We start from the raw sequence: 24,317 nt of genomic DNA, 5'->3' as shown, positions 1-24,317 counted from the left end.
GTGTGCTCTGCCTTTTAAATAGTGACTTGTGTCACTATTTACATCTGTGATCACGTTAGCTGTATGTCTCACAATGAGAGTAAGGCCGATAAGCGTTTTGGGGGGGAAAAAATTATTTTTCACATTCCAGAAGTTTCCCTGTGTAGCTCGTCGCCCTTATCCAAGATGGCTGAAACAGGGCCGGAATCCGCTCTAGTTGCCGGAAGTATGTGAGACTCTATGGTCCCATTGGCTCTTTCGCGCTGCGCCTCTGACGACTTCCGGCGGCTCCTCTCGCGGGGGTTGGCTGTTGGCGGCGTTGTGGTTGAGCTCGTGTGTGGCGGTGTGTCGGCGGCGGCTGCAGTGAAAGAGTTTGGCGCGATGGTAAGAAAAGTCTGAGCGGCTCCTCGAGCCCCCAGCCTCCGGGTGACTCCAGCCCCGTCCATCTTTGACCTAGCCCGTCTAGCGCGAGCGTGCTGCTCCCCGGCCCTCCGCCTGGTGGGTCGACCCTTTCCCTTTCCCTTCCCGCCGCGGAAACGCTGGGCCTGGCCGTAGGCCCCGAGCCCGGGTCCGCCCTGCGGTTGCGCGCCCTCCTGCTGGCTCCGGCGGGGCGTGCGGCGCCCGGGATGCGCTTGTTTCTGACTCGGTAGGGTCACACGTAGGGATGCTGCTCTTTCCCTTCTGACGCCTCAGCCTTCGGTAGGAACAATGGCGAGGGAATGTCCGGAAATCTGTTCCCAGAGCTAACAGTTTGAATTGATTGCAGCCAGGGTTTGGGCCAGGAAGGGGCGTCTTTGCTTAGTAATGTGCTTTCGCAACGATTCTCCCCCACCCCCGCTTTTTTTATTCTGTGCTCTACCTTTTAAAAATATATGTAACTCTTTCTCTTTCCCAGGACCCTTGGTGCCTGGTCTGGCGTTACTCTCAGCCAGGGGTCCTCAAACTACGGCCGCGGGCCACATGCAAATACAAATATTGTATTTGTTCCCGTTTTGTTTTTTTACTTCAAAATAAGATATGTGCAGTGTGCATAGGAATTTGTTCGTAGTTTTTTTTAAACTATAGTCCGGCCATCCATCTGTCTGAGGGACAGTGAACTGGCCCCCTGTTTAAAAGCTTGACTCTTTAAAAAGTCTCAGCCCTCAAGCCTGTTCTTACCCGCATTTACGTTCTGTTGGAAATGGGGGCTGAAAAGATAGGCTCGGCGTGGGGGTCCAGGTTCCCTACAATCTGGCCCGGGTAGTAGAGGAGTGGGCGGGCGGGCGGGCGGGCTTTTTTTTCCTTCTTTTTTTTAATCCCCAAAAGGGAGATGCTCACAGGGATTAAGGGGCTACTTCAACTTTCCTTTTTGGTTGCTGCAGTTACTGTTCACAGGCTATGCCACTATTGTTAAGAAGGCACTTTTTCAGGTTGTACTTTTATGAATTAGGATATTTCAGTATTTGACCCAACATAGCCTCCCAAGGAGGACTACTCATTCGAAAATTGGGTTTCCAGTTCCTGTTTTGTCATAAGTAGCTATGTGACCGTGGGCGAGTCATTTTATCTCTGAGTTTCCTTCTTTCTCTACCTTTTATGTCACTGTTGGGTATTGTGTTACAGTGCTCAGGTCAAAATCTGAAAAAGTGGCAGCAGTTAATATTGACCTATCCTCGTTGGATAAATATCAGTGATGATTCCTTATAAAATTGAAAATTGGAATTCATATTTAAAATGAATGATTACTGCTTCGAAAGCCTTAAACACCTTTGCTTTTTAGTTTCTTTCAAAGCTAATGAGCAAATTGTATGTAATGTAGTATTTCTTCCTCCGTAGAATCACTGAGAATCTAGGGTTCATGTCTGTTAGAGTTGAAAAAAAGTAACACAGCCGGATTAACATTCATTAGAGTGAATCATAGCTGCTTGGTAAGCAGAGAAAAGGGATTTTATTAAAGGTAATTCTGCATAACTTTTTTTTTTCTGATTAGGTTTCACAATCTTATTTTCCTGTTGTGGCAGATATATTTATATAAATACGTATTTCTATTTGCCTACATGTAATGTTAACGTAAAAAAAAATTCAAACCTGTAAAGAATTTTTGTGAGTTTACTTGAGCCAAACTGTTGACAATTGCCGGGAAGCAGAATCTCAATGTAATGGGATTATGTTCTGGAGAAGGGCAGTTTTTTTATCTTGTTATATACATTACAATCAAAAGAGGGGATGTAAGTGAGTGACATGAACTCCATTGGTGATAGACTAGGGAGGCGGCAGATAGCAAAGCGGGAGACCTCTGGGATGGGATTCTTTTACTGAGGTGGGTGCCGGATAGTTAACAGTCAACAGTTAATAACAATGAGGAGTTTGTGGTCTCTGCAGAGTGGTGTCTGTGCTTTGAGGGGTCCAGAAAAAGGGAAATTACTTTGACACTCCATTGATACGTTATTGTAGATTCAAAAAGCAATAGGCTCAGTTTAGGTAAAGATTGACCTTTGTCGGGGAAGATAACCAGCCCAGGACGTGACTACCCACCATAACTGCTTTTAGTTAAAGTTTTAATTTCAGGCCATCCTTTATGGTTACTTCAGGTCTTTGAGTTTGGGAGACTGCCATGCAGGCCTTCCCTGAGCTTGTTAGGTTAGTACAGCCGAGGGCAAACTACGGCCCGGCCCGTTTGAAATGAATAAAACTAAAAAAAAAAAAAGACCGTACCCTTTTATGTAATGTTTACTTTGAATTTATATTAGTTCACACAAACACTCCATCCATGCTTTTGTTCCGGCCCTCCGGTCCAGTTTAAGAACCCATTATGGCCCTCGAGTCAGAAAGTTTGCCCACCCCTGGATGTGGCCCCTTTTTTGTCCACAGTACTTACAGTTTGTGTGTGTGTATATATATATAATTTTTTAAAAATGTATATTTTGCAGTGGTGGTTCTCTCTCTCTCTCTCTCTCTCTCTCTCTCTCGAGAGAGAGAGAGAGAGAGAGAGAGAGCCATAAGGAAGCCACGGACTAAATCTATCCAGAAGAAGGGAAAAACTAAGATAAATATATTGGGATTTTTAATAAAACCAAAAAGCTCCAAAAATAGCTCTAATAAGAAGAAAGTGACCAAAACTGGTTTGGAAAGTATTATGATTTTAAACTGGTTAACAGGAAAGCACTACCACTTAAAAAATAATCATTTTCGCCCTGACTGGTTTGCTCAGTGGATAGAGTGTCAGCCTGCGGACTGAAGGGTCCCAGGTTCAATTCTGGTCAAGGGCACATGCCTGGGTTGCGGGCTTGATCCCCAGTGGGGTCATGCAGGGGGCAACCGATCAATGATTCTCTCTCATCATTGATGTGTCTCTCTCTCCCTCTCTCTTCCTCTCTGAAATCAATTAAGATATATTAAAAACAATAATAATCATTTTGACTACAGTTGTAAATTTGGTCATTTCTTAGTAATTTTTAACCCTTACTTTTGAGCAGTAAGTATTGAAAATAGATTTGCCATGAAGGACTTTATATCATACTCTGAATTTCTCAAACATGAATTAGAACCTTATATTGAAATCACATTTTTCCATTTTAGTCTCACACCATTTTGCTGGTACAGCCTACCAAGAGACCAGAAGGAAGAACTTATGCTGATTATGAATCAGTGAATGAGTGCATGGAAGGTGAGTTTAAACACAAATCAAGGGGTAGAAATCATTTTCCCCTGATATTCACTATTAGAATATGTCTCATTTAGGAATTGGGTTTGTTTTGTCCTCCAGATTTCTTGGATTCTTCATTTGAGCAGCAGAAATAGATAGTTAGGGATATTGTTAGAAATAAAAATTACCTCAGAGAATAAAGGTAAATGGAACCAAATCAGTGCAATTTGTTGTGTATTTGATAAGCTTATACTACTGCAGTGATAGTGAACCTATGACACGTGTGTCAGAGGTGACACGCGAACTCATTTTTTTGGTTGATTTTTGTTAAATGGCATTTAAATATATAAAATAAATATCAAAAATATAAATTTTTGTTTTACTATCGTTGCAAATATCAAAAAATTTCTATATGTGACATGGCACCAGAGTTAAGTTAGGGTTTTTCAAAATGCTGACACGCCGAGCTCAAAAGGTTCGCCATCACTGTACTACTGTGAACAGAACTATTAGCCCTTAGTGTTTCTTTACTTGGTAAACCATTAGATGAGAGCATGTAGATTACAGTCACGGATTTTCATTTTTATATTTAATCATATATATATAAGCCTAAAATGCAAAGTGTCCCTGCTGGAGTTTGACTGACGGGGAGTTCGATCACTTGCTATGATGTGCGCTGACCACCAGGGGGCGGCGCGGAATGAAGGAAGGCCCCAGCTAGCAGCTGCTAGGGACCCTACCCGTACACGAATTTCATGCACTGGGCCTCTAGTTACATCATAGAAACCAGTTGTACATGCCCTGTACCCTTTCTAGTAAATAGTCCATTGTTTTCCTATATGGATTTTATAGTCATCTTTTAGCTGCTGCTAGGCATGCCTCTGGATTTGTTGCTATCTAATGCTAACTGGATTAAATGTTCGTTGGGAGTCAACAATGGGTAGACCTATGAAAAAAGGCTACTTATAATTAAAGACAGATTCTAGGTAGCTGGTACCATGCTTTTTGCCAATTTTTTAATTGAGTTGTTTTCTTATTGAGTCTTAGGAGTCCTTTGCATATTTTGGATAACAGGTTCTTTATCAGATATAAGTACTGCAAAGATTTTCTTTTTCAGTTTGTGACTTGTCTTCACTTTTTTTATTTTTATTGATTTTAGAGAGGAAGGGAGAGAGATAGAAACATCAATGATGAGAGAGAATCATTAATCAGTTGCATCATGCACACCCCACACTGGGGATTGAGCCCACAACCCCGGCATGTGCCCTGACTCGGAATTGAACCATGACCTCCTGGTTCATAGGTCAACGCTCAACCGCTGAGCCATGCTGCCCAAGCCTTTTCACTTTCTTGATAGTGTCTTTAAAGCACAAAAAGTTTAAATTTTTATGAACTCTGGCCAGCAACTCCAGTACAATGTTGAATACAAGTGGCAAGAACAGATAGATATTGTAATGTTCTTCCTAATCTGAGTGGGAAAGCATCTAGTCTTTCACTGTTAATTATGATGGTAGCTGTGGGTCAGTGCAAGTATTTGAAGCGGAAATGGACCGAAAAGGTTATGCTTGCATTTTGTAGGAACAAGAGAAGAGTGTGTCACTGAATAAAAAATAATGTGCCTTTTAGATATTTCTGTTAATGTAGGCTTTCTGTCAGTGATTTTGCTTGTTTTATTGTATTTTTATTACTTATATTTGAGTACTTATGTGCTTATTATATGTGCTAGTCGCTTTTTATGTGTTATTTCATATACTGTTCACAAGAGCTCTATGAAGGTACTGTTATCTCCATTTGACAGAGTTCAGGAGATGGAGTCAAGTCTGAATCCACAGTCAAGGATGTTAAATACTGTTATGATAATCTCTTCCTCGTTGCCTATTTTGTTTTGTTTTTGGGGGGGGGGGGGTGTTGTCTGTGGTGTCTTTTTTGCATTGTATCAGATTTTGAAAGCAAAATAGAAAAGCATCTGTTTGTCATCTATCATTCCTAAGTGGTGATTTTCTTTACTCTGAGGCTTTAGGAATGTTTATATTGAAAAGCCTGATAAGACCCATTATTTAGTCCTCACTTGTTGGAACCATCATATGATAAGTCTTTAAAGTCCTTTTAGATCCAATGGCTTGTAGTTATCATTTTATTATTAAGGCACAAAACACCAACATTTTGGTGAATTTATAAATTTTTTTAATATGGAACATTTTGCAAATTTGTGTGTCATCCTTGTGCAGGGGGCCATGCTCATCTTTGTATTGTTCCAGTTTTAGTGTATGTGCTGCCAAAGCGAGCACTGTACTTTTTTTTTTTTTTAATGAAATAGCTAGTGGTAACAGTGAAAACAAATGTAGCCAACTTATTTTCCCAGCCCAAGTTTATGAAAATAAGTATTGTAATATCATATAACACTATTCATATTTAAAGTTTAAACAATTGTAAAATCTTGGTTTCCTCCCTCCCCCATTCTCTTAGGTGTTTGTAAAATGTATGAAGAACATCTGAAGAGAATGAATCCCAACAGCCCCTCTATCACATATGATATCAGCCAGTTGTTTGATTTTATTGATGATCTGGCGGACCTCAGCTGTCTTGTGTAAGTATTTACCACCATGTATCTTAAGTTGTATTTTTCTGTTGTTTATTCATCTATTTAAGGTGGTTTATGGTGTTGGGAGCTCACTCTGTGCCTGACACTGATCTTTGCATTCTGACTGCTAGGTAGTAACTAATATTTCCTCTACATATGGCTCATAAGTTATGTTGGCAACATAAAGACAGGAAAATGTAAGAACTTTGCTAATTTGATGCAGTTAGTATGCAGAGAGGATGCTAACTAAGAAGTTCAAAGTTGTGATTCTTTGTTCCTTAAACTAAACAATCTTTTTTCTTAGTTTTTTCCCCCCTTGTGGTCTTTGTCCTTAAAACAAAGGCTTTGGCCCTAACCGGTTTGGCTCAGTGGATAGAGTGTCGGCCTGTGGACTAAGGGTCCCAGGTTCAGTTCCGGTCAAGGGCATGTACCTTGGTTGTGGGCACATCCCCAGTAGGAGGTGTGCAGGAAGCAGCTGATTGATGTTTCTCTCTCATCGATGTTTCTGACTCTCTTTCTCTCTGTAAAAAATCAATAAAATATATTTAAAAAAAACAAAACAACAAAGGCTTTGGATTAAAACTAAGGTTATTTTGTCTTCATAGCACTATTTTTAAAATGTAAATATATGCAAGACTGAAATGGAATTTAATTTTAATTCTACCCAGTGTTAACCATGTATATTTTGGTATGTTAGAATGAGATTTTTTAGACCCACATTTTCTATTCTCAGATTTTTTTCATGCCAGACACTGTGCTAGAAGTAACTGGTTTTTGGTGGTGAAAAATATGTATGCCCTAATTCTAAAATAAAAAGCTTGGAAAGCTATAAGAGGCCAACAAAGCTGCAGGTATGCTAACGAGAAAAGAGGAATTGTAGGCAGCCAACAAGGAGAACCAAGAACTGATGACATGATCTAGAGTGAGAAATTGATGACTTTAGTTAGGATCATGGACAGTTCAGTAACAGTAAAATAGGGAGTGCATGCAGATGTAGAGTTGGAGAAAATTGTTTTCGTTTTGCCAGGAAAATAGGAAGCATGGACACCATTTAGAGTCAAGGGTGAGGGAGAAGGTAGTGAAGGTTTATGGAAGGTAGGAAATAATCCAGAAGGGTGAAGGGGTTAGGGAAATGTGTGATTTATGAGATATCTGATAATACATTTAAAATGAAATAAATCATTGTGATAATGGGTTTTTTCCTAGTCTTTTAAAAAAAAAAATTTATATTGACTTTAGGGAGAGAGAGGGAAACATCAATTTGTTGTTCCACTTATTCATTCATTGATTGGTATGTGCCTTAACAGGGGATCAAACCCAAAACCTTGGCATTTCGGGATGAAGTTCTAACCAACTGAGCGCACCTGGCTAGAGCCTAGTCACTTTTAACCTGATGGTTACAGGTAGATAATTAGTAAATACACTGTTAAAAGTTGAGGGTATATGCAAGTGAGTATTGTGCAGGGGACTGAATGACCATGAAATAAATGTAAGTGGGGTTTGGGGTGGGGTGGAGACAGAAATAGGATCAATTAATTATAGGTCACAGTGGGGTCAAAGGGTTGTTGAATGAGATGCTTGAAATTGGGTTATTGATGTTGATAGTAATAAGGTAAAGTAAAACCTCTTCAACATCTACCATCTGGAACAATTTGGTTCTCAACAAAGTTGTTCACAAGACAGAAAAAATGTAAAAATGTCTCCTTTGGGGTTGACAACCCTTTCAGCTGATACATCAACATGACAAAAAGCATCTCTCAGGACATTGTGTTGTGAATATTTTCATGTTTTTTTGTTTGTTTTTTACTTTTGTTGCTGGCAAAATGGACGATTAGCACAATTTTAAAACATGAGGCCATCAAGAGTGCTGATGTTGCTAAGGGTGTGAAAGTGCTCTGAAACAACTATCACAGACAATTGAATAAGTAGAGAAATTGTTAATTTGATAAATCAACCTGTGATAGCATTTAGAAGGAAAAAGCGAAGATGCTGCATATTGACTTCTTGTAAGACAACCCTACATTGAGTGCTAAAAGTGATTCATTTACGGCTAGTAGGGGGTGGGGTTCGATAAATTTAAGAAAAGCGTTTGTTTATAGATTACAAACAGTACATTAGACATGTACTATATATAAGAAAGGTTAAAACGGAATCATTTGGAGGTCTTACATTATTTCTAATGGGGGAAAATGATTCTGTTTTCAAACAAATCCTTTTTTGAACAGCCTTCTGGAATGAATTAAGTTGGAGAACCCAGGTTCGACTGTAAAGGGATCTGGTCAAAGAAAGGGAAGGGACAGGATCATTGGAGGAGAAACGTTCAAGGAACTGAGAGGCCCAGATGTTGGCATTTCATCTACTGAATATGAAATCACCGATACCATATATTTACTTTCTAGAATTTAATGTGAGAACAGGGAGTAGGATGCTGAATTACTTAAATTTAAGGCTCATGCTTTAGTCACCATGAGAGGTTTTGGTTAAGAGCTAGCTGGAGTTTCAGAATTAGCCATAGCTGTGCTTGAATGCTGGCTCTGTCTTTGGCTGGTTACCTGGGGCAAGTTAGTTTAATATTGCTAATCCTCAGTTTGCTAATTTGGAAAATTTAGATAAATTTACCTCACAGGACTACCTGTGAGGATCCAGTGCTTGCTTAGCACAACAGTATTGGCTAAATAACAGGAACTCCATTTTTAATCCTCACCCAAGGATATTTTTCTATTGATTTTTAAAGAGAGGAAAAGATAGAAATATCTATGTGAGAGAAACACATAGATTGTTTTGCCTCCTGCACGCACCCTGACCAAGGCCCAGGCCAGAGAGGCACCTGCAACTGAGGTACATGCCCTTGGCCAGAATCAAACCATGGACCCTTCAGTCCACAGGCCGATGCTCCATCCACTGAGCCAAACCAGCTAGGGCAGGAACTCCATTTTTAAATAGAGTGACAAAATTAGGGCAGGGTTTTTATGTATTTAATATATTTTTATTGATTTCAGAGAGGAAGGGAGAGGGAGAGATAGAAACATCAATGATGAGAGAGATTCATGGATCGGCTGCAGGGTTTTTATGTATTTAATATATTTTTATTGATTTCAGAGAGGAAGGGAGAGGGAGAGATAGAAACATCAATGATGAGAGAGATTCATGGATCGGCTGCCTCCTACATGCCCCTTACTGGGGATCAAGCCCGCAACCCGGGCATATGCCCTTCGCTAGAATCGAACCCAGGACCCTTCAGTCCGCAGGCCAATGCTCAACCAGCTAGGGCTAGGGCAGGTTTTTAAATTACAAATCGATTTATTATTTAAAATTTGCCACAAATAGGATGATAATTTTGAAATGCCACAGTTGAGTTAAATTGTACTGTTAACTAATAAAAAGGTGTTGGGGTTTTTTGACAGTGAAAATTACACAAAGTAAAAATGGTTTTAAGAGATATACTGCAGCCCTAGCAGGTGTGCTCAGTGGTTGTAGCATCAGCCCACAGACAGAAGGGTTTCAGGTTCAATTCCTGGCCAAGGGCATGTACCTGGGTAGTGCTGGTTTGATCCCCTTGGTTGGGGTGCATTGCAAGAGGCAGCCAAATTGTGTGTCTCTCTCACATCGCTGTTTCTCTTTCCCACTTCCCCCTCCCTCAATTCCACTTTCTCTAAAACTCAGTGAGGAGAAATCCTCAGATGCGGATTAATAACAAATAGACACAGTGCAAGTATGTCATTATGACAATTAGTACATCCTGCCCCTCGCCTTTTTCTGGGATTCTGTCTTGGGCTGTTGTTTACTCCTTAGGCCAGGAATTGAGTTCAATTTTGGTTTGTTGTTCTTTTGTTTTTTTTAAATATTTTTTTTATATTTATAGAAAGGAAGGAAGGGGGAGAGAAACATCAACGTGAAAAACATAGATTGGCTGCCTCCTGCCCACCCCCTACTGGGGATAGAGCCTGAAACCCAGGCATGTGCCCTGACAGGGAATCATACATACTTTCAACCTTTCAGTTCACAAGAGGACACCCAACCAACTGAGCCACAACAGCCAGGGCAAGCCCAATTTTGGTTTGTAAATTACTGTGTACTCATTAAGTTTATTTGGCAATGACAGGACTTTTTATACGATGAAAGTAACAGCTTTTTAAATATGTAGGCTGTTTTTGTTTAAAGACAAAAGGGACATTTTTATTCTTAGTTATTGTAATGAGGAGGTACTCATCAGAAAGACAACCTGAAAGCAGTGAAGACACTGGCTGATTTCAACTCTCAGCCCCTAGCTTCTATTCTATAAACCTGCAGTCTGAGCATAACACTAGGCTAAATGATTCATCTGTGCCAACAACTTGGGATTTTATAAATGTACTTAACATTTAATTGTCTCATTTTCAAGCACCAGTTAGCAGCCATCAACACACAGCTTTCCATAAAGAAAGCGTTATTACTTTTTCTTGAGTTGAAAATAGTGTGCAAGTTGATGAATTCCTAAATGTTCACTACCAAAGTGATCTTATTGGGGTGAGGGTGTAGTCTAAATAAATAAGGCTGTTCCACCCAGATATTAGAGTTCTGAAAATTCCTATTCCTTTTTTAGTTCTTTTCCAGTGTTACTATAAATATATTAGTCTATTCTGCCATACCATGAAATAGACTAGATTAGTACTTAATTAGGAAGGGGGGCGGAATTTATTCAGCCCCGCCAGCAGGACTCAGTGATTGAGCATCAACCTACGAATCAGGAGGTCACGGCACATTTTTAGAGAGAGGAAGGGACGGAGACAGGAAGGGTCAGGGCACATGCCCAGATTGCAGGCTCTATTTCCAATGTGGGGCTTGCAGGAGGCAGCTGATCAATGATTTTATCATTGATGCTCTCCCCTTCCTCTCTAAAACTTTTGCCGAAACGGTTTTGCTCAGTGGATGCGCGTCGGCTTGCGGCCTGAAGGGTCCCAGCGTTGTATTCCGGGTTCAAGGCATGTAAACTGGGTGCGGCGCATCCCCGTGGGATTGCGCAGCAGGAGGCAGCTGATCGATGTTTCTCTCTCATCGATGTTTCAAATATCTCTCTCCCTTCCTCTCTGTAAAAAATCAATAAAATATATTTTTTTAAAAAAAAAAATTGTTTTACTTTTGTAACATACGGACATTAATAAAAAGCCAAGTGTTTATTTTTATTTGGTTAAGCATTTTGTAAAAGAAAGCTTGTTCATTTTTAATAAACCACTCAAGGGAAGACTATGACAATTCCTTTTGAGTTTCTCTAGCCAAAAACTGGAGCGCAGTGGTACCAGTGAGGACTCTACTCTCACAGGGTTGTAAAAAGGATTGAATTTAATTTTTTGCTGACCTGACAAAAAAAAAGGTATAATTTGATTCATTCAAAAGGGATTGCTATTGGTGTGTTGGCTCTTATTTTTTTATTTGACAACTAGTGGCCTGGTGCAGGAAATTTGTGCACATTAAAAGGGAATTAATTAGAGCAGCGGTTCTCAACCTGTGGGTCGCGGCCCCTTTGGTGGTCGAACGACCCTTTCACAGGGGTCGCCTAAGACCATCCTGCATATCAGGTATTTACATTACGATTCATAACAGTAGCAACATTACAGTTAAGAAGTAGCAACGAAAATAATTTTATGGTTGGGTCACAACATGAACTGTATTTTTTTTTAAATATATTTTATGGATTTTTTACAGAGAGGAAGGGAGAGAGATAGAGAGTTAGAAACATCTATGAGAGAGAAACATCGATCAGCCGCCTCCTGCACATCTCCCACTGGGGATGTGCCCACAACCAAGGTACATGCCCTTGACCGGAATCGAACCTGGAACCTTTCAGTCTGCAGGCCGACGCTCTATCCACTGAGCCAAACCAGTTTCAGTGAGGAACTGTATTTAAAGGGCCAGAAGGTTGAGGACCACTGAACTAGAGGAAATATTTTAATATTGCTATTCGCCTTTTCTCTATGTGTCAGAGATGAAAGAAAATTAGTAAAATGTATATGAAAACCTTCCTCCTGTCAGAGTCTGGGGCTCGCTGCAGGACCCAGAGTCAAGTCCCCACCCAACTGTGCATGCCTCAAAATAGCGCGAGACCCAGACCTGGCTGGCCCCACCCCCATTGGGAAAGATCCAGACCCATCAAGTCCCACTAGGCAGGAAGCACAGCCTCAGGTCCCCCATCAAGCCCCACTGGGCTGGGGATGCAGCCTCAGGTCTGCTGTCAAGCCCCACTGGGCAGGGGCGCATCCGCAGGTCTCCAGGCACACCCTGAGGTCCCCCAGCCCAGCACTGGGATGGGGGTCCTGTCTTGAGGTCCCCCGTCAAGCCCCACTGGGCAGGGGGCACAGCCTCAGGTCCCCTGCCCCAGCCCAGCACCATACAGCCTCAGGTCCCTGCTGATTGCTCGTTAAGGCTCGTTATGGGAACTTGGCCTCCACTGTGAGCTCAGCCGTCTTGTGTTACGGAATCCCTGCCTCCCCTGTGGGTGCAGCCATCTTGACCGTTGTGGTGTGACAGTCAATTTGCATATTCCTGCTTTATTAGATAAGATATAAGGGAAAAGAGGCCAATCAGGTATTGCATGTTCTAAGAATTGTTGGGGCATACAGTTGAAATCGCTGTCCTAGGGCCCCCCCCCCCCTTTTTTTAGGCAAACTGCACCTTTGCATCTCTTAGATGCCATGCAGTGTTTCTACCAGATGGTACACATAGCTTAAAAATTCAACGTGTAATCAGCTCTTTTACATTTTTAAAAAATATATTATTGATTTCAGAGAGGAAGGGAGAGGGAAAGAGAAAGAAACATCAATGAGAGAGAATCATTGATCGGCTGCCTCCCTCATGCCCCCTACTGGGAATTGAGCCCGTAACCCAGGCGTGTGCCCTTGACTGGAATCGAACCTGGGACCCTTCAGTCCACAGGCTGATGCTGTATCCACTGAGACACACCAGCGCTCTTTCACATTTTCATTAAGTTCATGTATGACCATGTGTGTATCTGTGCCAGCATTGGGTAGTTATAATTTGAAGTTTAAAAAAAAAACCCAAAAACACATGACAATTATTGTTTATTACTTTTCTGTTCCTCAGTTACCGAGCTGATACCCAGACATACCAGCCTTATAACAAAGATTGGATTAAAGAGAAGATCTATGTGCTCCTTCGTCGACAGGCCCAACAGGCCGGGAAATAGTTGTGCTGGAAGCATTTGGGGGTTGGGGGTGGGCTTGGAACACAGGTGTGTACAGCTGTCTGTAGTGAAGTTTTGTATTATAGTAATCCTGTTTCCATTTTGGTACACTCTAGCCAGGATTGAATGTGTTAGATGATATGTGAGGATCTTGTTCAATCTGAACTCCCATCACCCCCCTTTTTTCTCTTTTTTTACTTAAACATTGTTTTGATGACTTAACTAAGAAGTTTTTCTTTGTCAGTTAATGTTGATTCCAATCCTTCATATCTGCTTTATAACATTCACTGTACTAACCCTTCTTCAAGTTGGGGTGGGGGGTAGTGACAGTTTAATTATGTGCTAAGATAAAGTCTTAGTGAAAAACAAATAAACGTTCTTTAGTTATATTTTTCCCCTGGTTGCTTTATATTTTATTTATTTATTTATTTTTCTACATTTTTTGGTCTCTAAACATGAACATTGAATTTTCTTGCAAAGCATTAGTCTCAAAACCAATAGCCTGCTACAGAATTTGAAGTTGAACTTTGATGTGATTTATGTAACGCTAACAAGGTTTTTCTGGTCTTGTGAGTCTCATTTGTAGATTCAAGGTTTGCACTTACTGTGGATGCAAACATTATGAAAGACTTTCTGGTGACTTGGCTTATCTATAGCAGCAGGCCGGTTAGTTCCTTCTTAGCTTTGGTTATGTACTCTCAGTGGGAAGTCCTTGTGCCCTTCTCATAGCCTTCAGCATTTGAATGGCACTCTTGTATGGCAGTATAAGGGTAAGGGAAAGACATCAGAAAAATACAGGATAATCTTGCTTTTAATGTAGAATGTGGTCAGATTTGACTTGAACATACAGTATATTTTACCTCCAGTTGTCAAGTATGTGGACATTTCCTGATTCTGCTATTACGACTGATAGCCAATAGTATCTTTATGCACTATGAGTTTGGCAGGGTTTTTGGAGGCTTCATGAGTGCCCCTATATTCTCCTTGTCCCCAAACCCATTTCTACATTAGGGCCAAATTCTAAGTTAGTATTTATATGTGCACACTTTTTCTACAGAGTAATTGTTCTATCAATGTCATTACTGTATCAAAGGATTATTAAAATTAGGGTGCCTTACCAAAATTATAGCTGTAGTTATTTCATGTGAACCAGCCAATATTTTTAAATATATGTTTTTAATTAATTTCAGAGAGGAAGAGAGAGAGAGAGACAGAAACATCGATGATGAGAGAATCATTGATCATCTGCCTCCTGTAAACCTCACACTGGGGTTCGAACTCACAACCCAGGCATGTGTTCTAACTGGGACTCAAACCGTGGCCTCCTGGTTCATGGGTTGACACTGAACTACACCAGCTGGGCTGAACCAGCGAAATTTTAAAGCTAAGATATTTTCACAGGAAAAAAAAATCCAAAAGTAAATCAGATTGTCCTACTTCTCACTTGGCCTATCCTATTAATATTGTTTTATTTGTAGAAATAAAACTATATTAATAGGATAGGCCAAGTGAGTTTTTTAATTTTAGTTTTTTTCAAAAACATTCTGAGCACATCTGGAAAGAATGGAATCCCTTGATTTTTAGATACAATACAGTTTCTGTATTGGACTTAACAGAGGAAAATAAAATTTACTGTGGAATGTGAGAAAATATATGGGTCGTAGATATTGGGTGATGAGAGCAAAAAGGAGGGATGCATTATTTTGAGTCATACTTTATAAGGCTTAAGGTAGAATAGGATTGGAATAAATATGGAAAAATACAAATTTAACTATCTAGAATTACACAGAAGAGGAGAAGTAGCTTTTTCATTGTGAAGGTGAAGTCTGATGAAACTTAGTGGTCTGGCCAAGCTACAACCACTGTTATGTCAGGGAGTTGGAGTATTGATTGTGTGGCCTTTCCCCAACCACAGGTAAAACAGGTTTGATTTCTGTTTATAAAGTGACATTTTATACTGCTACATAAAGGTAAAACCTACCAAACAAATTAAAAAGTTCCTGGTTCTCTATTTCACCTGGTTTTACATACCTGGAAATTTCTATAATATTTACTGGCAATACTATTAGCATTTGATCTAAGAGGTTTCTGGAGTATAAAAGAAATTTTAACTATCTCACTTTACTTGCAGTTCTGTGGCTTAAAATATTTCAGCAATTCACTAAATGCCTTAGGCACTGTTTGGATAAGTTATATATCTTACTCCTGTGTTTGGGTGGAAATGGTGGTGAACTGTTTACTTTCACCAAGGGATGAGCAGAAAATTTTTTGTCCTAAAAGCAGACCAGACTTTGGGTTGGAGGAAAAAGAGCAGGGCAGTTGTTAATATGACACCAGCTTCATATGAGTGTGGCACATCCTTTATTATAGGTGGAGAATGTCCAGCCTGTGGGCCATATAAGGCCCTCAAAATAATTTGGTCTGGCCCTACCAAGGCATTAAGGGTGGGTTAATTAAATGTTTGACCAAATATAGCAGGCTAATTTTTAAGTTGATAACTTCGTGTAGCTCTCAAATGATGTTATAAATATCCAAATGGCCCTTGGTAGGAAAAAGGTTCCTCATCCCTGCTTATCAGATTGCTAATTTTTGAAGATTGGAATGAAAATTGGGATTAATATATGAACTGTTTAAAAATAAATATTACTATATTTGTAGAGGTACTTTAGAAGAAGAAATATTAATTTATATATTAGCATAATGATAATGGCATTTACTAGTTAGGAAACATTTTTACATATTTAATCATCACAACAACCCTTTGAGGTAGGAAAAATTATTCCTCTATTGGTGAAAAAATAAGTTCAGATTCTTCAAGGTGTTCACCCAGATTACACAGCAATACCACAAAAACTACTAAATGAAAAAGACGTGGTCTTAACCTCAAAGATCTTGAGCGTTGGGAGCCTCACAAAATGAATAGTTGTGAGGTAAGTGATGGATCTCTGATGCCTATCAAAGGAAACTTTAGACTCATTTGGATTCATAAATACATGAATAGGTCACATTTGTCACCTATTTACTCAAAAGTAAACAGGAGACAGCTCACCAACCCAGCATCATCATTAAAAGTTTCTCTTCCATGGGAGTGAGTAGTCTTCATGGCAGTTTACACAGCCATCCAAGAATTATTTTCTGGACACACCACAAATGATAGCTCAAGTGCAATAAATAAGACCGGTAAGTTTAAGAGTTAGCTTGGCTTAGAGACCTCGTATAAAACAGGTGCCACAATCCTATCTAATAAAAGAGAAACATGGTAATTGGTGTACAACCGCTACCCTTCCCATTGGCTAATCAGGGTGATATGCAAATTAACTGCCAGCCAAGATGGTGGCTGGCAGCCAGGCAGCTTGAAACTAACATGAGGCTTGCTTGCTTCAGTGATGGAGGACTCCAACGCTCCCCGCCTGCCGCTGCCAGCCTTGAGCTGCAACTCTAAGCAACTATGTAACAAATATAGAAGCTAAACAAAACCCCAGAAACCTGCATTAGTCCGCCGGGCTTCAGCCAGCAGGATCGCAACATTGTAAGCAAAGGCCAGAAACCTACTTTCAGCAGCAGAGGCCTAAGAGCTGGAGCCAAGCCTCAAAGCTAAAGCTGGCCCAGAATAAAAAAGAAAAAAAGGAGCGGTTGGGAGCTTCAGTCACCCCCAGCCTGAAAACAGCCCTCAGCCCCTCACCCAGACTGGCCAGGCACCCCAGTGGGGACCCCCACCCTGAAGGGTGTGTGACCAGCTGCAAACAGCCATCATCCCCTCACCCAGGCTGGCCAGGCACCCCAGTGGGGACCCCCATCCTGATCCAGGACACCCTTCAGGGCAAACCAGCCAGCACCCACAGGTGCACCAGGCCTCTACCCTATATAGTAAAAGGGTAATATGCCTCCCGGCACCAGGATCAGCATGACGGGGCAGCGCCCAAACCCCCTGATCGCCCTGCAGCTCTGTGTGTGACGGGGCGGGGCCACAACCTCTCTATCCACCCTGCTCTGTTCGTGACAGGGGAAGGCGCCCCAACCCCCTGATCAGCCCTGCTCTGTGCCTGATAGGGGGGAGCTCCCCAACCCCCTGATCGCCCTGCAGCTCTGTGTGTGACAGGGTGCGGCGCCCCAACCCCCTGATCGGCCCTGCTCTGTGTGTGACAGGGTGTGGCACCCCAACCCCCCCCCCCCCCACGGGCCCTGCTCTGTGTGTGACGGGGTAGAGCCATAACCCCCCCATCGGCCCTGCCCTGAGTGTGAGAGTGGCTGCGCCCCAATCCCCTGATCGGCCCTGCTCTGTGGGTGATAGAGGGTGGTGCCCCAACCCCCTGATGGGCCCTGCTCTGTGCATGACAGGGTACAGAGCCCCAACCCCCCTGATGGGCCCTGCTCTGTGCATGACGGGGTGGCACCGCAACCCCCCCATCGACCCTGCCTTGAGTGTGACGGGGGATGGTGCCCCAACCTCCCAATGGCCCTGCTCTGTGCATGACGGGGTAGCGCCCCAACTCCCCAATTGGCCCTGCTCTGAGCCCGACCAGGGGCTGCACCTAGGGATTGGGCCTGCCCTCTGCCACCCGGGAGCAGGCCTAAGCCAGCAGGTCGTTATCTCCCGAGGGGTCCCAGACTGCGAGAGGGCACAGGCTGGGCTGAGGGACCTCCCTCCCCCCCAAGTGCACAAATTTTTGTGCACCGGGCCTCTAGTCTAAAATAAAAGCCTAAGTGAGTTAACAATGGAAGGACCAGAACAATTGGTCGCTATGATGTGCACTGACCACCAGGGGGCACTCAATGCAGGAGCTGCCCCCTGGTGGACAGTGCACTCCCACAGGAGGAGCACCGCTCCGCCAGAAGCCAGGCTTACCACTGGCGAGCACAGTGGCAGTGTTGGGAGCCTCTCCCGCCTCTGGCAGCGCTAAGGAGCAAGCAGGTGGGCGGTTAGGGGCGAATGGTCCCAGATTGCGAGAGGCCTTCCCAGATTGCGAGAGGGTGCAGGCCGGGCTGAGGGACCTCTCCCACTCACGAATTTTGTGCATCGGGCCTCTAGTCTGTTATAACTCCATAGACATAGCTTCTATGTTGCTGCATAAAACATACTCCAGTTAAGAGTCACTACATTAGAGAAGCACAAAGCTATTTCCACTAGGTATTTACAGTTTTCACTCAACCTAGGTATAAATTATCCATTAGAGATCATTTGTACCATATGCAGTCTTTTTTAAAATTTTTAATACATTTATTACTTTGCAGCACCAGTTTTCCACTGATGAAAACGACAAAGACATAATATAAAAACAGGTAGTGAGTCATAGTGAAATAGAATATATTAAAATCAATAAATTTTACCAATGGAAAATACAAATGTGACAAAGTTTGTAACACGTTCATTGCCGAGACATAGAAGCAATTCAAATATGTTAAGAAAAATTAATAAAAATAGATACTTTATGAGATGACTATTCCTGGTGTCCTATGATGCCGTGAGAAGAGGGTCAATTCTCCGAGTCCAGGCAATGCGATAGGAAAAGCACGGGAAGCCGCAAGTCACAGATGTGCACACTCGAAAAGCTCGCCCAGTCCTACCGGTGCCAGAGCACGCCGCCAGGAGGAGCGTGGAGGCTGGCCTGGGTCCTTGGGAAAGTTCTGGGCAGCAGCTCTCCAGTGGATGCAGCACCAGCACCAGCACTGAGAACCAGCAGCGAGGTCACGTGCGCCCTAATGGGCTCAGCCTGGACCTTGGAGAGAACAGTCGCACGCCACGCGCATGCGCAGTGGCCACCAAGGGGCGGAGCCCAGGCCACCTCCCCATGGTGGATGCTTAGAGGTGCGCCGACTCTGCACAAGAGCAACTGGCAGCGGAGACGCAGGGACTGGCGCTTCTCGCACCCACGTGGGCTCAAACCAGGGTCCCCTCTCATCCCGCGAGGCATCTGCAAGACTTGGCGGGGACAGAATCCCTTAGAGATCCAGGAGCTTGTAAGGATCCTCCTCATTCTCAGCCCAAGGCTGGCAGGAGGAAAAGTGCCCCTCCCAGGAGCCTTTGGGTGAGCGCAGCTCTGTGACTCTCGGGGTCACAACAAGGTTGGTAGAGCAACTTAAGTCATAGGGGCCCTGAGGCCAGACTCTGGCCTGGGCTGGAGCTGGAGCAAGTGCAGCGGGGACCGCGCCCTGGACGCCCTGCGCAGGGCTCCAGCAGGCCTGGCTGGAGCTGAAGGCGCAGTGCTCTGCTTCAGGGAAGACTTCGAAGGGGCTGTGCGGAGAGAGGCTGCAGAAAGCTGGACCCCTGTGGTGCAGGGGGGCGGCGGGGAGCACAGGGCCGGCTGGGAACACTGGCTCCTCAGGGAACACAGGTGTGGCAGGCAGCACAGGGCTGGCAGGGAGCACAGGGTCCCCCTGGAATGCAGGGCCTGCAGGCGCAGGCTGAGGGGCGCGGACTCCCGGTTCTTGGGGCGCATCGTGGGCTCCCTGTCCTTGCTGCCCGCGCAGTCGCTGCAGCCTGCAGTCTTTGGCCCTGCGGTTCTTGAGCCACACCTGCACTTGGTGATCCTGCACGTTCACCTGCTTCGCCAGGGTCTCGCGTTCCTCGTAGGTCCCGTAGCGTTTCTTCTTGTAGAATTCCTCCAGCTGCAGCCGCTGTTCTATGCTGTACACCGTGCGCTTCTGCCGCTTCTTCCTCCGATGGGCTGGGGAACGTGGAGAGCCCGGGGGCGACTCAGGTTCCTGCATCCTGGATGCTGCTGGGTCCTCTGCCCTTGAAGCTCTCCGTACCATATGCAATCTTGCCTAGTAATACATTCCATCATTTCTGCTTAGAAACACAGCCAGAGCTAGAAAATTAACCCAAGGTCAATTTTGTCCCTACAGCAGGAATTTTGTTAATCTTTTATCCACAGGATTTAAGAAAGATGTCACATCTAGCTGGTTTCATGAAAGAGGAAATATTTGAACTGGGCCTTGAAGAATGGCTAAAATTTGCAAAGAGGAATAATAAGGGGGTAGTAAAGAACTGGGGATGTTTGAGGAACAGCAAGTTAAGTCCCATGGCTGGAATAAAGTATTTAGGAGAGTGATGGCATAAAAGCCAGGACAGCTAATATTGGAGTGCCTTGAATGTGAAGCTATAGGGAGTTTCATAGGCTGTGGATAGTGTAAAGATTTTTAAGGCATTGTCAAATCTTTGCATTTAAGAGGATTAAACTCACTGCTCTGTGTAGACTAGATTGGAAAAAGAATATAATGTCCCAGAAGTCAAGAGATTTTTCCAGTGAGACAGGTAAGATGAGGGATTATAAAAAGGCTTTAGATTTGAAATTTAGGGAGTCTTCAGTAGTATAATATAAAGACAAAAACCAAAGAGTAGGGGAAATGGAGTGAGTAAGTAAGTATAGGCAAGGAAGGCAAAGTTCACTGGAAACTAAAAAGAGATTGGTAATATGGATGGAGTTAAGTTGGAAGGACATTTTTTAAAAATACAATTTGTTGCCCTAACTGGTTTGGCTCAGTGGATAGAGCGTCGGCCTGTGGACTGAAGTGTCCCAGGTTCGATTCTGGTCAAGGGCATGTACTTGGTTGCGGGCACATCCCCAGTAGGGGGTGTGCAGGAGGCAGCTGGTCGATGTTTCCCTCTCGATGTTTCTAACTCTCTATCCCTCTCCCTTCCTCTCTGTAAAAAATCAATAAAAAAAATTTTTTTTTAAAAATACAATTTGTTCATATATAAAAACTAGATGCCTGGTGCATGAAATTTGTGCAAGAAGAGGGGGTGTCCCTCAACCTGGCCTGCACCCTCTTGCAATCTGGGACCTCTCGGAGGATGTCCAACTGCCAGTTCGGACCTGCAGGATTGGGCCTAAACCGGCAGTCAGACATCCCTCTCACAATCTGGTACTGCTGGCTCCTAACCTCTTGCCTGTCTGCCTGATTGCACCTAACCACCTCTGCCTTGGCCCCCACTGCCGTGGCTTCATCCAGAATGACACCCGGAAGGTTGTTCAGCTATCGGTCTAATTGGCATATTATGCTTTTATTATTATAGAGATCACATTCTTTCCACCACAGTAATAGATCCCAAATGTTGGTCTACCAACTGATACTCCACAATCACTTTGGAAGCTTTTTAAAATCAGATTCCCAGACCCTTCCTCTGGATTAGGGGTCAGCAAACATTTTGTGTAATGGGTAAGTAGTAAATATTTTAGACTACATGCCATATGTAGTCTCTGTCACACATTCTTTGCATTATAACCCTTCAAAGACGTAAAAACCATTCTTAGCCTGTCATCCATACAAAAACAGACTAGGCTGGATTTGGACAGTGGGCTGTAGTTTGCCAACCCCTGCTCTTGAGAATCTGGTTCAGTCCATGTGGATTAGGACCTGGGACTAGGAATTCTTAAAAAGCTCCCAAGGACTTCCACTTCTATCCATACAGAGTTAGGACCAGACTTAAGTGGCAAGCGACAAACTAAGTGAAGGGACTTTTTCAGACATTGAGGAGGTAGCAAAGATACAGAGCGCCTGAGAGACTAAAATCAGGAGGACATTTGGGAAATGGAGAAGTTGGGAAAAGCTAGATGATGGTCTAAAGCAGTGGTCGCCAATCTTTCGGACTTCATGGACCACCGTTTGGAGACCTCTGGTCTAAAGGGAATTTCAGCAAGAGAAACCTGAGAAGGGGGATTTCTTAGTGATTCACTTTGTCTCCTCCATTACACTGACTTGTAAGCCTGATCTAAGAAACATATTTTACCTTCAAAGGCAATAGTAATCCCTTCAGCTACATTTGGAGATCCTGTGTCAACTTATCTAGCACACTCCTTTCTAGTTGGTAATTATGTGTTTCAACTGGATGTTCAATTTGAGACATATTGGGAAGAGCTTGGTTTAAAAGCCTCTTCTGTGCCAAAAGTAATTTTCTTTATGCTTTTCAAGAGAGTAGGGAGAAGGCTAATGAGGACAGATTACATCACTTACCTGAGACAGGCCCTGAATCCTTGTCAAGAGATGTTTGAATTTAAGGTTTGAAGACTGTAATTTAAGAGAAATGGGATAGATCATGGTTTCTTCCTTGGAAGTCTGAGGGCCGGCGGGGGGGGGGGGGGGTTGCCATGGTAATGCTAACTCCTACCTTCACCTACAGAGTAGGGGAGTACCTGCTATGTTCCAGGACCCCCCCAAACGTGACCAACTACATTGCCCCTCTAGTCTTAGGGGAAAAGAGTATGGTTGAGTCTTTTAGTACCTGCTCCAGGGTAAACAGTTTGAGGAGCACCCAATAATGCTGGGCCTCTTCTCTCCAATGGCCCTGGCCCTTCCAGAGATACCTTTGTCCTTTACACTCTGAGCCCAGATGCCTGTTAGAGGCATGGTTACCCTACTTCCTTCCACGTATGAAGCAATTCCAGGAAGGATCATCATAATGCTCTCCCCAGTTATTAAGCAAATCCCAACAAGAGGTTACCGTTGTGAGAGAGGGGGACTGCTTCGCTCCCTTCAGGAGTGTTACGAAAGGATTTGAAGGCACAGGTACTAAAAGACTGTTGAGGACAAATGTTCATTAGCATGAAGTTGCTTTTTGTTAATCCTCACCGAGGATACACACACACGTTGATTTCTAAAGAGAGGGCGTGAGGGAGGTGGGGAGAGAGAAACATTGATTGGCTGCCTTCCACACAAGCCCTGACCAGGCTGGGAATCGAACCTGCAACCCTTTGTTGTGCAGCCTGACATTCCAACCACTGAGCAACACTGGCCAGGGCTAGCATGAAGTTTTGATGCAGCTATAAGGGGTTTAAGGTGGAAGCCTTGATACCCCCTTTGATGGCTTCTCCGAGCCAGCAGACTCTCAGTTATCTATTAAAATGGTCGGATTGAGAAATCACATCTTTCCTGCATGTAAAAGGCTAATGATCACACTTAAAACAACAGAGTATTTGAGGCCTGTGTGACCTGTTTGTGAAGTGACCATCTCTGTAATATTGACCTGGCTTATATACTGGGATTATAGTTTTTATAAAAGATTCAGCCGGGACCGGTTTGGCTCAGTGGATGGAGCGTCGGACTGGGGGGTCCCGGGTTCGATTCCGGTCAGGGGCATGTGCCTTGGTGGCGGGCACATCCCCAGTGGGAGATGTGCGGGAGGCGGCTGATTGATGTTTCTCTCCCATCGATGTTTCTAACTCTCTGTCTCTCTTCCTTCCTCTCTGTAAAAAATCAATAAAATATATTTAAAAAAAAGAAGAAAAGATTCAATATCACCACTTTAACACACCACCCAACAGTGAGTCAGTGTTGGTGCTCAACATGGAACATGCTGTCCTGAGCGCCCGTGGACAGTAGGATCACTGGGTCCCCCGCATGGACAGCCTCCTCACCCCACCTGGGCTCTGATGCCCTCCACCCAGCCACCCTCTGCATAGATATCTCCCCCTACTTGGTCCTCTGACTCCCCACTCCAGGCCACTCCTCATGGGGGCGCCCTTCCAGTCCTGCTCATCCACAGAGATGATTTCACATGGGAAACATTCATATGATTGGCTACCCTAGTAGCAGCTGTTCTGTTTACATCTCATTTTCAGTGATTAACTTAGTCCTCAGGACAAACATAGAGCTGTCAGTGAAAATTATTATAAAGTAAGTGAACTTGAGAGTTTTTGTGCACTCTTCTATACATATTATACTTCAATAAAATTTATTTCCCAGAAACATCTCATACTGACGTGTTAAAACATCACTACCAGAAGGAAGTCTAAAATATTTGTTACCACAAAGTTACCCCTGCACCTTGGTAGAGGCCTCGGACCCTCCAGCAGCCTGGCAACCAGCTGATCAGAGAAGGAACACTTTTCTGTTTTCTAACGGCTTGTCCTTGCCACACTGGGTAGTGACAAAAGGTTATTAAAAACACAAGGGTTGCCCTAACTAGTTTGGCTCAGTGGATAGAGCTTTGGCCTGTGGACTGAAGGGTCCCAGGT

At 43.5% G+C, this 24,317-nt stretch overlaps 1 protein-coding gene and 1 non-coding gene across 4 annotated transcripts; one reads left to right on the top strand and one right to left on the bottom strand.

The window, feature by feature from the left end:
• Positions 1-204: 204 nt before the first annotated feature.
• On the top strand, positions 205-24,317 carry ERH (ERH mRNA splicing and mitosis factor). 3 transcript variants are annotated; one of them, XM_036311130.1, is made up of 4 exons: positions 205-363; positions 3,538-3,625; positions 6,071-6,191; positions 23,582-24,317. In XM_036311130.1, the coding sequence occupies exons 1-4, from the start codon at positions 220-222 to the stop codon at positions 23,607-23,609; spliced, it is 381 nt and encodes a 126-aa protein (XP_036167023.1). In that variant the 5' UTR covers positions 205-219; the 3' UTR covers positions 23,610-24,317. The 3 variants fall into 3 exon arrangements, with proteins under 3 accessions (XP_036167023.1, XP_036167010.1, XP_036167017.1); XM_036311117.1 differs by lacking the exon at positions 23,582-24,317 and adding an exon at positions 13,263-13,756; XM_036311124.1 differs by lacking the exon at positions 23,582-24,317 and adding an exon at positions 7,493-7,581.
• Positions 5,788-5,892, bottom strand: LOC118661369. Its single transcript, XR_004969313.1, has one exon. It is a non-coding gene; the product is annotated as a U6 spliceosomal RNA (small nuclear RNA).

This window comes from Myotis myotis, unplaced genomic scaffold, assembly GCF_014108235.1.
Source record: "Myotis myotis isolate mMyoMyo1 unplaced genomic scaffold, mMyoMyo1.p scaffold_m19_p_1, whole genome shotgun sequence".
In the NCBI taxonomy this organism is placed as follows: Eukaryota; Metazoa; Chordata; class Mammalia; order Chiroptera; family Vespertilionidae; genus Myotis; species Myotis myotis.
This window is presented reverse-complemented; position numbering and strand designations above follow the sequence as displayed.

Coding starts and splice junctions, on each gene's coding strand:
- ERH (XM_036311117.1), top strand. CDS start 220: ATGGTCCCATTGGCTCTTTCGCGCTGCGCCTCTGACGACTTCCGGCGG. Junction 364..3,537: donor TGAAAGAGTTTGGCGCGATG/GTAAGAAAAGTC, acceptor TTTCCATTTTAG/TCTCACACCATTTTGCTGGT. Junction 6,192..13,262: donor GCGGACCTCAGCTGTCTTGT/GTAAGTATTTAC, acceptor TCTGTTCCTCAG/TTACCGAGCTGATACCCAGA.